The 13,404-nt window shown below is 38.4% G+C and overlaps 2 protein-coding genes across 25 annotated transcripts in view; one reads left to right on the top strand and one right to left on the bottom strand.

Moving 5' to 3' along the window:
* Nucleotides 1-6,555, top strand: part of FIP1L1 (factor interacting with PAPOLA and CPSF1) — a 70,681-nt gene extending 64,126 nt beyond the window's left edge. For 16 of the 17 annotated variants that reach the window (XM_073342032.1, XM_073342048.1, XM_073342034.1 and 13 more), the window contains 2 exons: nt 5,500-5,637; nt 6,233-6,555. In XM_073342032.1, the coding sequence (XP_073198133.1) occupies nt 5,500-5,637; nt 6,233-6,380 (286 nt within the window). In that variant the 3' untranslated portion in view covers nt 6,381-6,555. The remainder of the gene's footprint in view (nt 1-5,499; nt 5,638-6,232) is intronic. The other variant, XM_073342037.1, reaches the window with a different exon arrangement.
* A 927-nt stretch (nt 6,556-7,482) lies between these two features.
* Nucleotides 7,483-13,404, bottom strand: part of LNX1 (ligand of numb-protein X 1) — a 364,589-nt gene continuing 358,667 nt past the window's right edge. For 6 of the 8 annotated variants that reach the window (XM_073342023.1, XM_073342024.1, XM_073342025.1 and 3 more), the window contains 2 exons: nt 9,073-9,231; nt 7,483-8,251 (listed from right to left, as the gene is read on the bottom strand). In XM_073342023.1, the coding sequence (XP_073198124.1) occupies nt 8,116-8,251; nt 9,073-9,231 (295 nt within the window). In that variant the 3' untranslated portion in view covers nt 7,483-8,115. The remainder of the gene's footprint in view (nt 8,252-9,072; nt 9,232-13,404) is intronic. The other 2 variants (XM_073342030.1, XM_073342031.1) reach the window with 2 other exon arrangements.

Raw genomic sequence — 13,404 nt, 5'->3', positions numbered from 1 at the left:
CACCAACTCCCCATTTGAACTCATGGCCTCCCAGTCCTATATCCACTTGTCCATGCAAATGCCTTTGTCATAGCAATCACCTCTGCTCAATGAGTAGGTGAGATAGGTGCCCTCATGGCGCACCTCCCATGTGCAGTCTTCTACAAGGATAAGGTCACATTACGACCCAACCTGAAATTCTTGCCCAAAGTCTTATCGTCCTTTCACTTGAACCAACCGCTCCACCTTTCATCATTCTTCCCCAAGCTATATGAAAACTAACATGAGGCAATGCTACACACTCTGGAAGTAAGGAGAGCCTTAGACTTCTACCTCAAATGACCTGAATCATTCAGACAATCACTGTGCTTATTCCTTTCTACGACTGAAAGGTCAAAAGGATCTGCCATGTCAAAGCAAAGATTTTCAAAATGGATGTCTCAGTGCATTCATTTTTGTTATCGACAACGTAATCTACAGACCTCAGCAGGAACTCAAACGTATTATACCTGATTGCTGTCCACCTCAATAGCCTTCCTGAATAATAGACATTTGTGAGGCTACCACTTGGGCTTCATCGGACATATTCATCCAACATTATGCGATCACCCATGACGCACTATCCAGTACATTACAAGGACACACCGTCCTATCCTTACTCTTCTGTACTGCTCCGAAGCCTCAACCTTCCAACACTGCTAAAGTGAAGCACCCATAGGGACACCACTCGAAGAAGAAGAGAGGGTTACTCACCTTGTGCAGTAACTGAGTTTCTTCGAGATGTTTGTCTCTGTGAGTGCGCCACTACCTGCCCTCCTCTGCTCTGCTTTGAAGTTCAAACATGGACCCGGCAGTGGCGAAGAAACAGTGTGGTTAGGTTGCACCATGCTGTATAGATGCTGTTCACAGCGTGTGACGGAGGAGCTCATATGCGGACCAATGGACGCTGCTACCAAAGAGCTCCAGTCCCAGGCACAGGAGTGCAGGGGATGCCAGCACATCTAAAGTGGAGCACCCATAGGGTGACACATCTCGAAAAACCTCAGTTACTGCACAGAGTAGCTAACTCTCTCATCCTCTGCCTCAGGGGAGGTCTTACAAGCACATAGGAAGTGCCTAATGACTACAGATGGAAACCAGGTGTTAAGGGTGCCCGGGCCGGGGCCGAGGGGTTGGATAAGGGGCAGAGGGTCTCGAGGGGGGGTGGGGGGGTGGATGTTTCGGAGGTTTGCACTAGCTTGCTAGTGGGGCACACAGGATTTATTCCTAGCCTGGAAGGTCCTAATATATTGGACCATTCAAACTGTGATTTTTGTTTTGCATGCAGAAAAGCTGGGTTTGGTCATGTTTAGAATTTTTCATACACCTCTACCCCAATATAACGCGACCTGATATAACACGAATTTGGATATAACGCGGTAAAGCAGTGCTCTGGGGTGGGCGGGCTGTGTGCTCTGGTGGATCAGCGCGTGAGCATGTCTGGCTCCGACACGCTGCTCTGAGTGGCGTGTTAAGGGTGCCCGGGCCGGGGCCGAGGGGTTGGATAAGGGGCAGAGGGTCTCGAGGGGGGGTGGGGGGGTGGATGTTTCGGAGGTTCTGGGGGGCGGGACGGGGAACGGGGGCGTTGGGTAGGGCATGGGAGTCCTGGGGGGCCTGGCAGGGGGCGGGGGTATGGATAGGTGTGGGGGCAGTCAGGGGAGGGGGGGTTGGATGGGTCGGGGGTTCTGAGGGGTCAGTCAGGGGGCGGGAAGTGACTATTAATAGCGGAAATGCTCGAGGCCAAAGCAAGTTCGATATAATGCTGTTTCACCTATAACGTGGTAAGATTTTTTGGGTCCCGAGGACCGCGCTATATCTGGGTAGAGATGTAGTTCCCGTCGAATCCTTTGTCATCTGCATTTGGTAGTAAGATCTTGAACTGTCAAATAAGAGGGATTTAAAAAATAGTGTCAACTTTGAAACCTCTCTGGAATATTTTTAAAATAATTTTCTATAGCTCTTTTTGGCAAATACAGAATATGAAAAAGGTGTGATGAAAAAGGTTTTGGCCTTTATGTTTTAAACTTGAAAGCATAGCAAGCATTTGACTTCTTATGTTAAACTCATCAGAGGTAACATTCCATATTCCAAAGTTAACTCTTTACATTAGACTTTAATCAGCAATTTTTTGATCTTGGGAACTAGATTTCAGGTAGGGGGAAATCCACTAAATTATATTTTATTTTTCTCTGGCTTTGGGTTTGTTGTTTTTTTTTGCTACAAAGTGGCAAAAATGTTAGGCTCTTTGAACTGTGCTGAACATCTCTATTTCAAGGGTGTCTTCAGTGAGGGAATTATTATGCACTGATTTCAAATTTGGTACTCAATTGCTCTATTTTCAGACCTGGCTTACCCATTTTAATGCCAGTAAGATATTTTTGTGATTTTAGACATGGGGTGAAATTTCAGTTTATAATTTATAATATTTGAAGCACATAGAAGTATAATTTATATTCAAGAAGTATATTCATAATCTCAACCTACAATGTTATCAATTTCAAGATTTTTTTTTTTTATTATAAGACATTTAAAACATTTTACTCTTTTTAATAGAAGGGATATATACTTTAAAATAGATGATCTAGACAGATGTTACGTAAGCTTTCCATAAGCTCTATCAGTGTTTCTCAATTCTAACCTGAAACAACCTTTTTATTCCAGAGCTGAGCCTCTCATAACTAGACTGACTAGTCATGTTTAGTTTTTGAGACATGGGCTAAATTTATTCAGAATTAGAACACACTTCCACTTTAGGCCAAATCAAGATTGAAATTGTGAACTAGAAAAGTAATGTGAACTATCCACCAGGTCTTTCTTAATTCTTAAGAAATAATTGCTAATTAATTAATAATGTTAAATAATTAGCATTTCTAATGCTGTATACACTGCACAAGTTGGGAAATGTCTGAAGTGCTGTACCACACTGATCTGTGCCCCACTGCAGCTCCACTCCACAAGGGCCTAATGTCCTCTTTGAGTTTATTCAGCCCTATCTCCTGTATACTATTGTTAACCTAGGCTGCCCTCTCTCAGTATGACATGTTTTGGAAACTGTGGGTTGATATTTGCAGAATTTTCTGCTTAAATTCATGTGACGTTTGATTGGTCAGCTTTTTTTTCCCCATCAGTGGAATGGCTGTGATGTGAGGAAATATGTAGTGGAACAGAAGTTTGGTTATGGACATTTTCCCTTCACAGCATCTCACAGTAGAGTGGAAATTGAGGGGTAAACTCATTAATTTCAAATCTGTTATACTCTCTCTGCAGTTGGGATTCAGCAAAGTTTCTTTTTCTAGCAAAATTACTTCACCTTATTCTGGTGTTGGGCACCCAAGAGGAATGAGAGTGTGTTGTGGATTCAACACAATAAGTACCTTGTGTGTTTCATGTAGCTTATTAAGTACTACCCCATACTCCTCAAACTGGTCATGGAACAGTCTGATTTAAGCCTTAATCAATTCCCTATCTATTGTTTTTTGTATAGGTATGTTGTAATTGTAGGTTTTATTTTGAGCCATAGTGTGAATGTGAATATGCTTTTGAATAAATGTTTTTTTCTTTTAGATTTAAAGTAGTGTCTCCCACAACATAAGACCATGCTTTATATCAATTTGTATGCTCCCTCATCTTTGGTTGTAACTACAGTTACGTTTTCATAATGCAAAACATTTAGAGGAACATTGTTAGTCAATCCAATTGTATTACTTAGCAATGAATCATTACTGTGAGTTAACCAACGGTAGTTATTATTGTCCCATATTTTGACAGAGGAAATATTTTAACATATTGTGGAGAAACAGATGACATTCCTTGGCTTCCTTTATCATTTCTCCATTTGTTAAAGTGCTGTGTAATATTTTGGGAATTAGTGTTCTGTAACTTCCGAGGAAATACTTCAAATTTTACCCAAGATTTAACTGCCAATAACAGTCCTAATTTTACTGCTCCACAGCAGTAAAATATAGAGACCCATAGTGAGACTTGGCAGTACTTGTTCCGGTGTTGATTTCCTTCCCGCCAACACACACACATACACACAAGTCATGCTCTGGCCTGGAGTAGTCAGATGCAGTGGTCCTATTAAAGAAATGGCTACTGGACACATTGTGGCAAATCAGTCTTCCCTCATTCAAATTCTCACTTCATTGAGATGTGGGGAATCTGTGGAGCTGGGTTCTAATGCATGTAGAAGGCACTTTCCCTGCACAGCCTCCCCAAATCCTTCCTCATTAGTGGAGCCACGTGGATTCTTCTGTACACAGGGTCCCCTGACCACGAAGGAAAAGTCAGCAATATTTTGCTTTAGAATAGACTGAAAATGTGGAGCTTTAGTTTTTGCTTTAACTTAATGGCTTCTAAGTTCTAATTCCTTTTGGCTAGTTACTGACTCAAAAAGTTGGGTCACATCAGTCTGTAGTTTTCTTTCAGGATCTTAATTTGTAAAGATCTCCCCTTTATTTTCTGAGCTATGGAAACTAAGAATTCATATGACATGTTCCTATTCAATCAATTTATCTTCTTTGAACAGCATAGGTGTCAAATTGCACCTATGACACTGCATCTGTTTTTTTAACCAAGTAATAAATAATACTCACCTCTTACATAGAGCTTTTTCATAAGCAGATCTCAAAGCAAGGAGAAAGTAGATTGGATACATATTATTGGCAGCGGGTGCATAAGAAGATAATGTTAAAATCTGTTGTGTTTTCTGTTGGACTAAACTCAAATAGGTATTACTATCAACTTCTTATTTCATGGAACACTTCATTGACTTTGTGTGTGTTTTTAGGAGGACAGGAACATGTTACAGTACACGTTTAAACTAAGATGTTATGAAGCCTTACCAAAGTTAAATATTTTACGGGATCTTATATATTTTATAGTATCTTTTACAGTGCATTGAGGCCTCCTATATACTTAGTTTCTTCCTTCGTGGCTGTTACTGCATGTCATCACTAAGACTTACTGAAGATTTCACTGAACATGCTCAAATGCTTTTTAACATGTCAGAGGTGCTGATAAGAAATAGCCAGTATGTTCTTTCAAAACCTCATTTGTAAAGTGTGAGCTCAAAACTGTACAACTATAACATACCATCCAGATGAGGATTAAGTAAAATAAATTTTCACTACTTAAGATTTTCATACAAAGTTTGTTATTGCATAAAAAACTGTGCATATATTTAATAAGATGCTGCTAACATCTCCTTTTTCCCAACCCAAATACACCCTTATGTCAAAATATCAGAGACTTCAGATCTAAAATTACAACAATCCTTATATTCTACCCCTTAGGTTAAGCAACTTTAATGTCTTTTTAACATACATTGTAGATGGTATTAATGAATTCTGACAAATATGTTAAGTTTGGTTTGCCATTTGTTGTGTAAATGTTAGAATGTGTGGTCCCCCCCACCCCCACCCCCACCCCCCGGCTGCTTTAACATTTCACTGGCATGTGAAAGATTTTTCTTCTCATCAGTGATGAAGAACGATACAGGTACAGAGAATATGCCGAAAGAGGCTATGAGCGTCACAGAACAAGCAGAGAGAAAGAGGAACGACACAGAGAAAGGAGACATAGAGAAAAAGAAGAGACTCGACACAAATCATCTCGAAGGTTTGATCTTTAATAGTGTAGAAAAATGACAGTCGGAGTATCATGAAAAGGTTGCAAAGATCCTGATGTGCTGCCTGCAGCAAATCTGCCATGTAAAAGATGTATAGCTGACAAGAGATGTTGGTCCAGGGTTACTGTGTAATGTCTCTACCAGCTTCAGCAGGGGCAGTGTGTAAAATCCTTTGTCTGGACCTTACTGGTATACTTCGTATAAGGAGCATAAGTGAGGGGGAGTAACAAAAACATTAAAAGAATCACAATAGGGACTTTCTTAAGCTGTAAGAATAAAGCCTTGTAGTTAGAATAGGTAGAGGGGAGAGGATTTATCATTCCTAGTTTAAAAAAAAAAAAAAAGTGTGGATGCATATAAACCATTTATTAAAAATGAAGCTTGAGTGTGATGCACATTTATGTTCTGATGATCACTTCCTAGTCTTATTTGTCCACATTTTCAAGTACTGCACATGACATTAAAACTGCAGGTGTCAGTTCTCTTGTATGAGAACTCTGCCTCTTGCTTCCTTACGTTATGTTTGAGGGCCTGTTTAATAGTGGAGTATGCATCTGTCTGAGCATTTTCCTCTCTTTGTCTTAGTAACAGCAGGCGTCGTCATGACAGTGAAGAAGGGGACAGCCACAGGAGGCACAAACACAAAAAATCCAAAAGAAGCAAAGAAGGAAAAGAAGCTAGTGGTGAACCTGCCCCTGAACAGGAAACCACTGAAGCTGCTCCAGTGGAATAGGCATGTGTGATATTTGCCTACTTGCAATTACTAGTGCCAGAAATAGATTACTATAAATCTTGTTATTTTTCTGGGTATTAAAGAAATTTTGCTCTTAATCTCATTCTGTTAGTACAAAATATAAGGTTAATTTGTTTTTTGAAAATAAAAGAGTGAATTTTTCATGTTAAGTTAAGATTCATGGATTGACTTTGTCTTATTTTTAAGATACTATAAGACAAAGTGCAGTGGTGGCTTCTGAGGTCTAGAGGGTGGTGCTGTTGCAGTACTGTACAGGAAACCTACACCCAAAATACTGGACCCAGTCTCTTGTTGCCTAAGACAGTAGGAACTATGGAAGTTTATTCTTCTCCTGAGTTGAGGTTGGTTTGCGTTCACATTACTGCATACTAATACCTACCAGTACATCCGTAACAGTGCTAATGGATCTCTGAAGTTTATATAATGAACTCAAAGGGCAAAGCTAAACAGCTCATCCTTTTGTGTGCCACAGGAGAAGAGTGAGAGGCATTTGAGAAACTTTTGCTGGAAGTTATGGCAAAAACATTAAATATGCACATTATTTTTCATGTGATCAGAGAGTATGACCCTTATTTATATTACATATAAAATGTTAAAACCTTTAACACAACTTTCAAATGTACGAGTGAGTTCAGGAAGATGATTTAAGTATCTCATAGGATTGGAGGTTAGATAACCAGTTAATAGAAACCAAAAGTAGTTATCCATCAGTCCTGCTGCTCTGACCTATGTAAAATGAAGTTGGTCTTCGCATATTTTTGAGAGACAGCTGTCCACATCGCAATAAAAATTAATGGCCTGATCCTTTTCCCCTTTAAAGTTAATGGGAAAGAGCATCTGACTTCAAAATATCGATAATTTCCATAGAGGCCCCTACAATTGTTTAAGCAAAGAAAATAAACTACCTTCTCACTTTTGGACATATTCCATCCAGAAAAGGTTTGAGTCTAGCAAAATTTACACTGCCACTATCCAAGTGGATAATTTGTAGTCAATCTGGCAATACTTAATTTTTTAAAATTCATGGATAAATAATGTTTAAATATGAAGTCCTAATCTTGCTGGGTTAATCAGAAACTTTGGGGAAAATTATGGTTACTTTTTTTCTGGTTTTCTTGAAGGAAAGAACATGTCTGTACAATAGTTACGTTTATTTTTAGTAAGAAATAAAATCTCATTCACAGTATTACATCCTAACAAGCAAAATATTTGAAAGTCTTGAAAATATCAGCATCATACTGACCATGAAAAGGAACATTATTTGATCAAAGTGCTTTTCACATGTTGGGTAGAAACAGTCAACTGATTTACAAAAATATTTCAAGTTTATCATTTCAAGAGTACTGCCACATATTTTTCCAAGTTACATATCCATAACTTTTTTTATAAATTGAAAACGGTAGTGAACAGAATTGCTGCTGCTTCTTAATGGACTTTGATTATTAACATGAATCAAATATAAAAATACAAACGTAAAACACATGAGAATTGTACCCTGATCTATAATTTCAGTAGCTTTGCTTTTTTCTTAAGTGCATGTTACTCTGACAGGCACCATGTTTTCTCAAGACTATCTTGACATGCAAACTTACAATTCACGAACTTTTATTTACAAATATACAGTCGACCAAAAAACTGTAGGAAAACTGATGTCCATAGTAAATAGCTTGTTTTCTGTGTCAAATGATTTGTCATTTTTCCATGAATACTTGTTTTATAAAAAAGTGCCAGGCCAGGACATAAGAGTGAGAGTAATTTTTCCTTTCAGTTCTTTGAGCATCCTTGCCAAACAGGCATGCATCATTCCTGATGTATTCCTGCCGTTGACAGCAAGGAGGATATCACCGCATCTGAAAAATTAAAAATGTAGATAAGATTTTAGTTAAAACACTTAAAACCAAGAAGAGATCCTGATCTCAAAAAACTTTCTTGCCAATTCAGCTGCTTTGGCTGACTCTATAACATTGTGTCACCACTTTGCCAGAAGGATGGCAACTACTAAGAGGGACCAAAAGAGGGGGGGGGGTGAAAAAGTTGAGTGCTCTGAAGGTAAGCCGTTGAAAGAATCCTTGTGTTCTTACTCTACCATGTATTTGTTCTTTCCTGGCATTCCTTTACAAATCAGATATATATGGAGGAAAATATGAAATCAGAGCTCTTTTTTCAGATCTGTGTGTGCCAGGTAAAATTAACTGGTTATTGGACAGTAAAACGCTGTATAAGAATTTACAGGTCATCTATATTTTATCACACACACCTAGTATTGGATTTAAATTACATTTTTAGTTGTCAGTATAGAAGTATATGCATAATTAAGATAACTGTTACTTTGTAAATAACATACACTATTTCACAGTTATCTTTTATTATATGTAGATGTTAATAGTTATACACTTGATAATATTTTGCCAGGAAAGCAAGTTGTTTAAGCACAGGATTCTATTTCAGATTCTATTCCTAGCTCTGTCAAAAAGGGCCCAATTTTATACTCAGCTGGTTTCAATGGAAGTTTTCATTGGACTGGTATGAAATTGAGCCCTCTTTGTGACCTTCAGCAAGACACTTGGTCTCTCTGGACCACAGTCTCCTTATTTTAAGACTTAATTCTATGAATATTATAAAGCCCTTTTGAGTTCCTTAGATGAAGAGTACTATTTAAATATTAGTTTACCTAATTCTTCCATCATTGTATGCTGGTGTGCCTCCAACGATGGATTTGATAAAGAATGGTTTGTTTCCACTGTGTTCTTCATAACCACCTACGATGCTGAAGCCAAGACTTCCTGCTGTATTTCTTCGTAATACAATTTCTTTGCAGCTGTACAAATACCTGAAACAAATCAGTCTAATTAATGTCTCAGGATTAAGTTAAGTTTGTTTATTTGATGCATCTGCCTTTCTAGGTACTGGTAGCATGTTTGGGGACTGCTAAACGCCAAAGTTCCACTGAAGAAGATATTTCAACTGAGATTGGACTTCATTTAAATCATAACTTAAAAACAACACCGATTCTGTCTGCAGATGTCAGGTACCTTGTTACCTGCATCTGATCAGCTATTCCATCAGTAATAAGTGTCATGCTTTTAGGACACGCTTTAAAAATAATACCCCAAAACTCTCAGGATAAGGATGGATATGAATTCTGGTGTACCACAGAGCTGAGTAATTCAAATGTCCATTAAAAAAAAAAAAAACCTGAACCACAAAAATCAAAGAGATCACACAAGGAAAAACATCACATCAGGGAAGGGATTTATAGCTTTGCTGTTAGTGAGCAATGAGTGGGAATTGTGCAGAGAAGAGTATTATACTTTCAGAACCGTAATGGTGAAGTGTTATAGAGTAATTATGCTGTTGTTGAGAAGGTGGCTTGTTACAGGTACAAGATTAATTCAGTGGGTTTTTTTGACGTTAAGAAAGAATGATTAAAAAACCCTCTCTCTGTCTTTTGATTTGGCTCTGATATAATCCATTGGTTATATTACCTGATAACATAATGTATTGCCCAACTATACATAATTGATGCTGGCTTGGGGGGAAAAGTGATAGGTTAATTAAGCTTGTATTTTGTGGTATGTGGTAATCAATCTCAATCTTGCATTAGTTTAAATGCCTATTTGTTAGTAATTTTAGTGTTTATTATGAAACTAACCTTCTAAATATTTCAGTGTACCATTCAGATATTTGCTGAAAATCAGAAAAGACTGTTGCCATCTTCATTAGAGATATAGTAATGCAAAATTTTGCCTGGGATACTAATAAGTCTTTACCATCTAGCCTAAGGCTGGTAGAGGAAGCTGAAATCCATTTGGTGTTATAACAGACTAGTTAACTTTCTGCACATATTCCAAGCCAGTCCATTACAGCTGACTTTACTCTGCATTAAAAGACATTTTAAAATTCTCATTGAGAGCTGACCCTTCTGCTGAAAAAGGCAAAATTGTACCTTTAAAGATAAAGTGTGTGTGTGTATATATATATATATATATATATTTTTAAAGTTTGTCATATTTTTCATGTAAAATAATATGTTTGCTAAGTTTCACAGCAAGATTTTGCAGTATTACTAGATTAATCCCCTGGGATCTACAAATATTCACCTGCTGCCAGGATGTTCAGTATAGTGTTTGCACAACAGTTCACTGGCTGCTAATGGAAAAAGCAGGTGACTCTTGGTCATTCCCCAGAAGGCAGGCTCTATTACTTTCCCAGCTGTGGGCTTTTGAGCATGCAGAATCACTTTAAAGAAAATGGAGAGAAAAAACCCACCCTAAACTCACAGGATTTGGTAACAAGGTCATGACCAAGTGTTGCCAGGATTTAGTCGTCATCATTATTAATTGAGCCTGATATGCAGAATGGGTAACAACCTTGCTGTATTTGGACATTACTTATTGTCTTAAGGAGGAAGTTTCTTGACCACTTGAATATGAGCAATTTTAAAGTAAATACTTATGTCCATTTTTTAAAAAAAGGGAGTTCGTTCTATGTGTTCTTAACCTGCTAGCCAAGTATAATTACAAGGAAATAAGATGTATGAGTACATTCTGTAGGACTTTCTGTTAAATTACCACCATTAGATTACAAGTATAAGGTATACCCTATAGTCTAACTGTTGAATTTAGGTAACAGAGCTATGACATGCAGTGGATCTGATTGATCTACTGTGCATTTAATTTGAACCAATTGTGTTTGTGTAAAGGTGTCTAATTCATGGTTAATTGTTGGAGTTCTATTAACAAATTCAAGTTCCAGATGGCAAAGTGATTTGGGTTTCTGTTGTTCATTACTCTTAACAACATAGACTTGAGAAAGAAGAGGCTGGCTCTGGAATGCTATCTTTACTCGGTAACCTTTCCTCGATGGCTGTGAATAACTTTGCCATTAGCTGAGCTGCCTTGTGTTGTAAGCATTCAATCTTCTAATGTTCACGCCGAACAGCAGCACTCTATACAGAATTTAGATTTGCAAGAAACAGAAACATCCCTGTTCGAAAAGGCACAGAAACAACCCCATCATCTAAAATATTCTTAAAAATCTTGCCAAAGCATTGACATAAACAGTGAGCTTCGTGAACCAGGGCCTGTCCCTGCCTGAAAGTGAACAGAATATCGTGAGCAGTACTGCAAGCAGCATACATTGTGTTTTTCATGGGCCAGAGAACATCTGAGAGAATCCAGTACTCATGTTGTGCCAACTCTTGGAGTCCCGTAATAATCATGAACCTTGAAGATGACACTGCCAGAATGGACAGGAACTTGAGCTCTACTAGGAAACTAGTGCTACTCGGCAGCCTCAAGACTAGCCAGGTAGCAGTGGTGTCTATCTCAGAAATGGAGGGTACCCTCAAAGGAATAGGCTTTACTTCTGGCTCTTGCCCTCAACTGTTCTGGTTGTGCACTGGCCCTGAAACTGTTGCTGTTAAATGCCTAGCTTTGGGTATTGATGGCTGAAGGGACACATCTGGTCTTTGATAGCTGCGAAGGGTAGAAAATGTGACATCTGCAGGCCAGATTGGAGAAGAAAACTGCACTTACTGTTGCAATAGCTTGGTACTGGGGCAATAGAAATTGCCCAGTGCTACAAAGAAAAATAGACATTTGTATTTTTACTTCTTAATTTCCACTTCAGTTTCTTGGTTGGCTAACCAGAAATACAAGGAGCTCAGACTAAAAATATTCAAATTTGGGTGCCAAAAGTTAAGCACCTAAACACACCAGTAGGTGAATTTGTATTCACACAAACTTACATTTTTTCATTGCTTTCCTAAAGACATGACATAACTTACAGCAGTGCACACCATCTCTATGCTAATACATTGAAATGACTGCTACGGGCCTGAAAGCTGCAGAGAAACAAGGAAATAAGTAAGGCTCCAATGGAGCTGTCTGGATATTTCAGCACGTAAGGAATGAAAAGCTGCCTGCTCTGCATGGCGGGGGGAGAGGGGGTTACAAGTGGAGAGTTTGAGAATAAGAAGGGGGTAGTTGTGAGTTTTGTAGTAGTAAAAATTGAGTTAAATAGCACCACAAAGAGAAAATGAAATGATGTACACTTGCATCATCTGTACTAATTGCTGTGGAGCAGCTTGAGGGTTCTCGGTATACAAGGAAAAATTCTATCTGTGGATTATTCACCTAGTTAGATCACAGTGGTTCCTTTGGAGCTGCTGTGGTATAGGGAATAATGTCCACTTTGGACCATACTAATTTATAGATTACCACTCTACAGAAGATAGTGATTGGTATTTTTTTTTAATGCTTAGGAGGGTTTTCTCTGCATACAAACACACTGAGTGCCAAAAGGTAGCTTCTGTACTTCCCTGACGATAACAATGCTGTCAGACCCTTGTTTTATAACACCATTACAAATACAGTTGCCCATCATAATGTTATGTACTCAGCAAACTAGTCCAGCACTTCGTATGAAGCTGTCATAGATGCATTAAGAGATTAAAACACACTTTAACTGCCTTCTCTTTACTTAAATCAGATTAAAATAGTAAGCCCTTTAATACCATGCTCCTGGCTGCTTCATCTTTGTTTCTGAAATAACGCATATTGAAAGATCTTTTTCAAACTGTTTCACATTTAATACTTCAGAATGACAGCCTGGGTCGGCAGACAAAACTTGATTTCCCTATCAGGTATCAAATTTCATGTTTTCCCCTTGTTATAATGGATCAAAGTTACAGAACAATTTAGTCCAAACTTTCAATATAATGGGTCTGTAAAACTGGCATTTGCTTGTGTACTGAATGGGGATTAGAGGTCTGTTAGAAAGTTCTGCTTAAAGCAAGACTATTAAAATGGGGGAGTGCTTGTCCAATTTCACATTTCAGAGCCAGTTCTGCCACTGATTCTGTGTGACACCTTGGATAACTCCTCTCTACTCCGCTGTGAAGTGAAGCAAAGACTACTATTCACAGTACGCCTGTGTTTGATCTATAATGTATTTTTGAAAGTATTTGGGGGGGGGAGGGGAAAGTGAGGATGAAGAGAAG

Source organism: Lepidochelys kempii, chromosome 4, assembly GCF_965140265.1.
Source record: "Lepidochelys kempii isolate rLepKem1 chromosome 4, rLepKem1.hap2, whole genome shotgun sequence".
Lineage (NCBI taxonomy): Eukaryota > Metazoa > Chordata > Testudines > Cheloniidae > Lepidochelys > Lepidochelys kempii.
The sequence above is the reverse complement of the archived record's forward strand: the minus strand, read 5'-3'. Positions and strand labels throughout refer to the sequence as shown.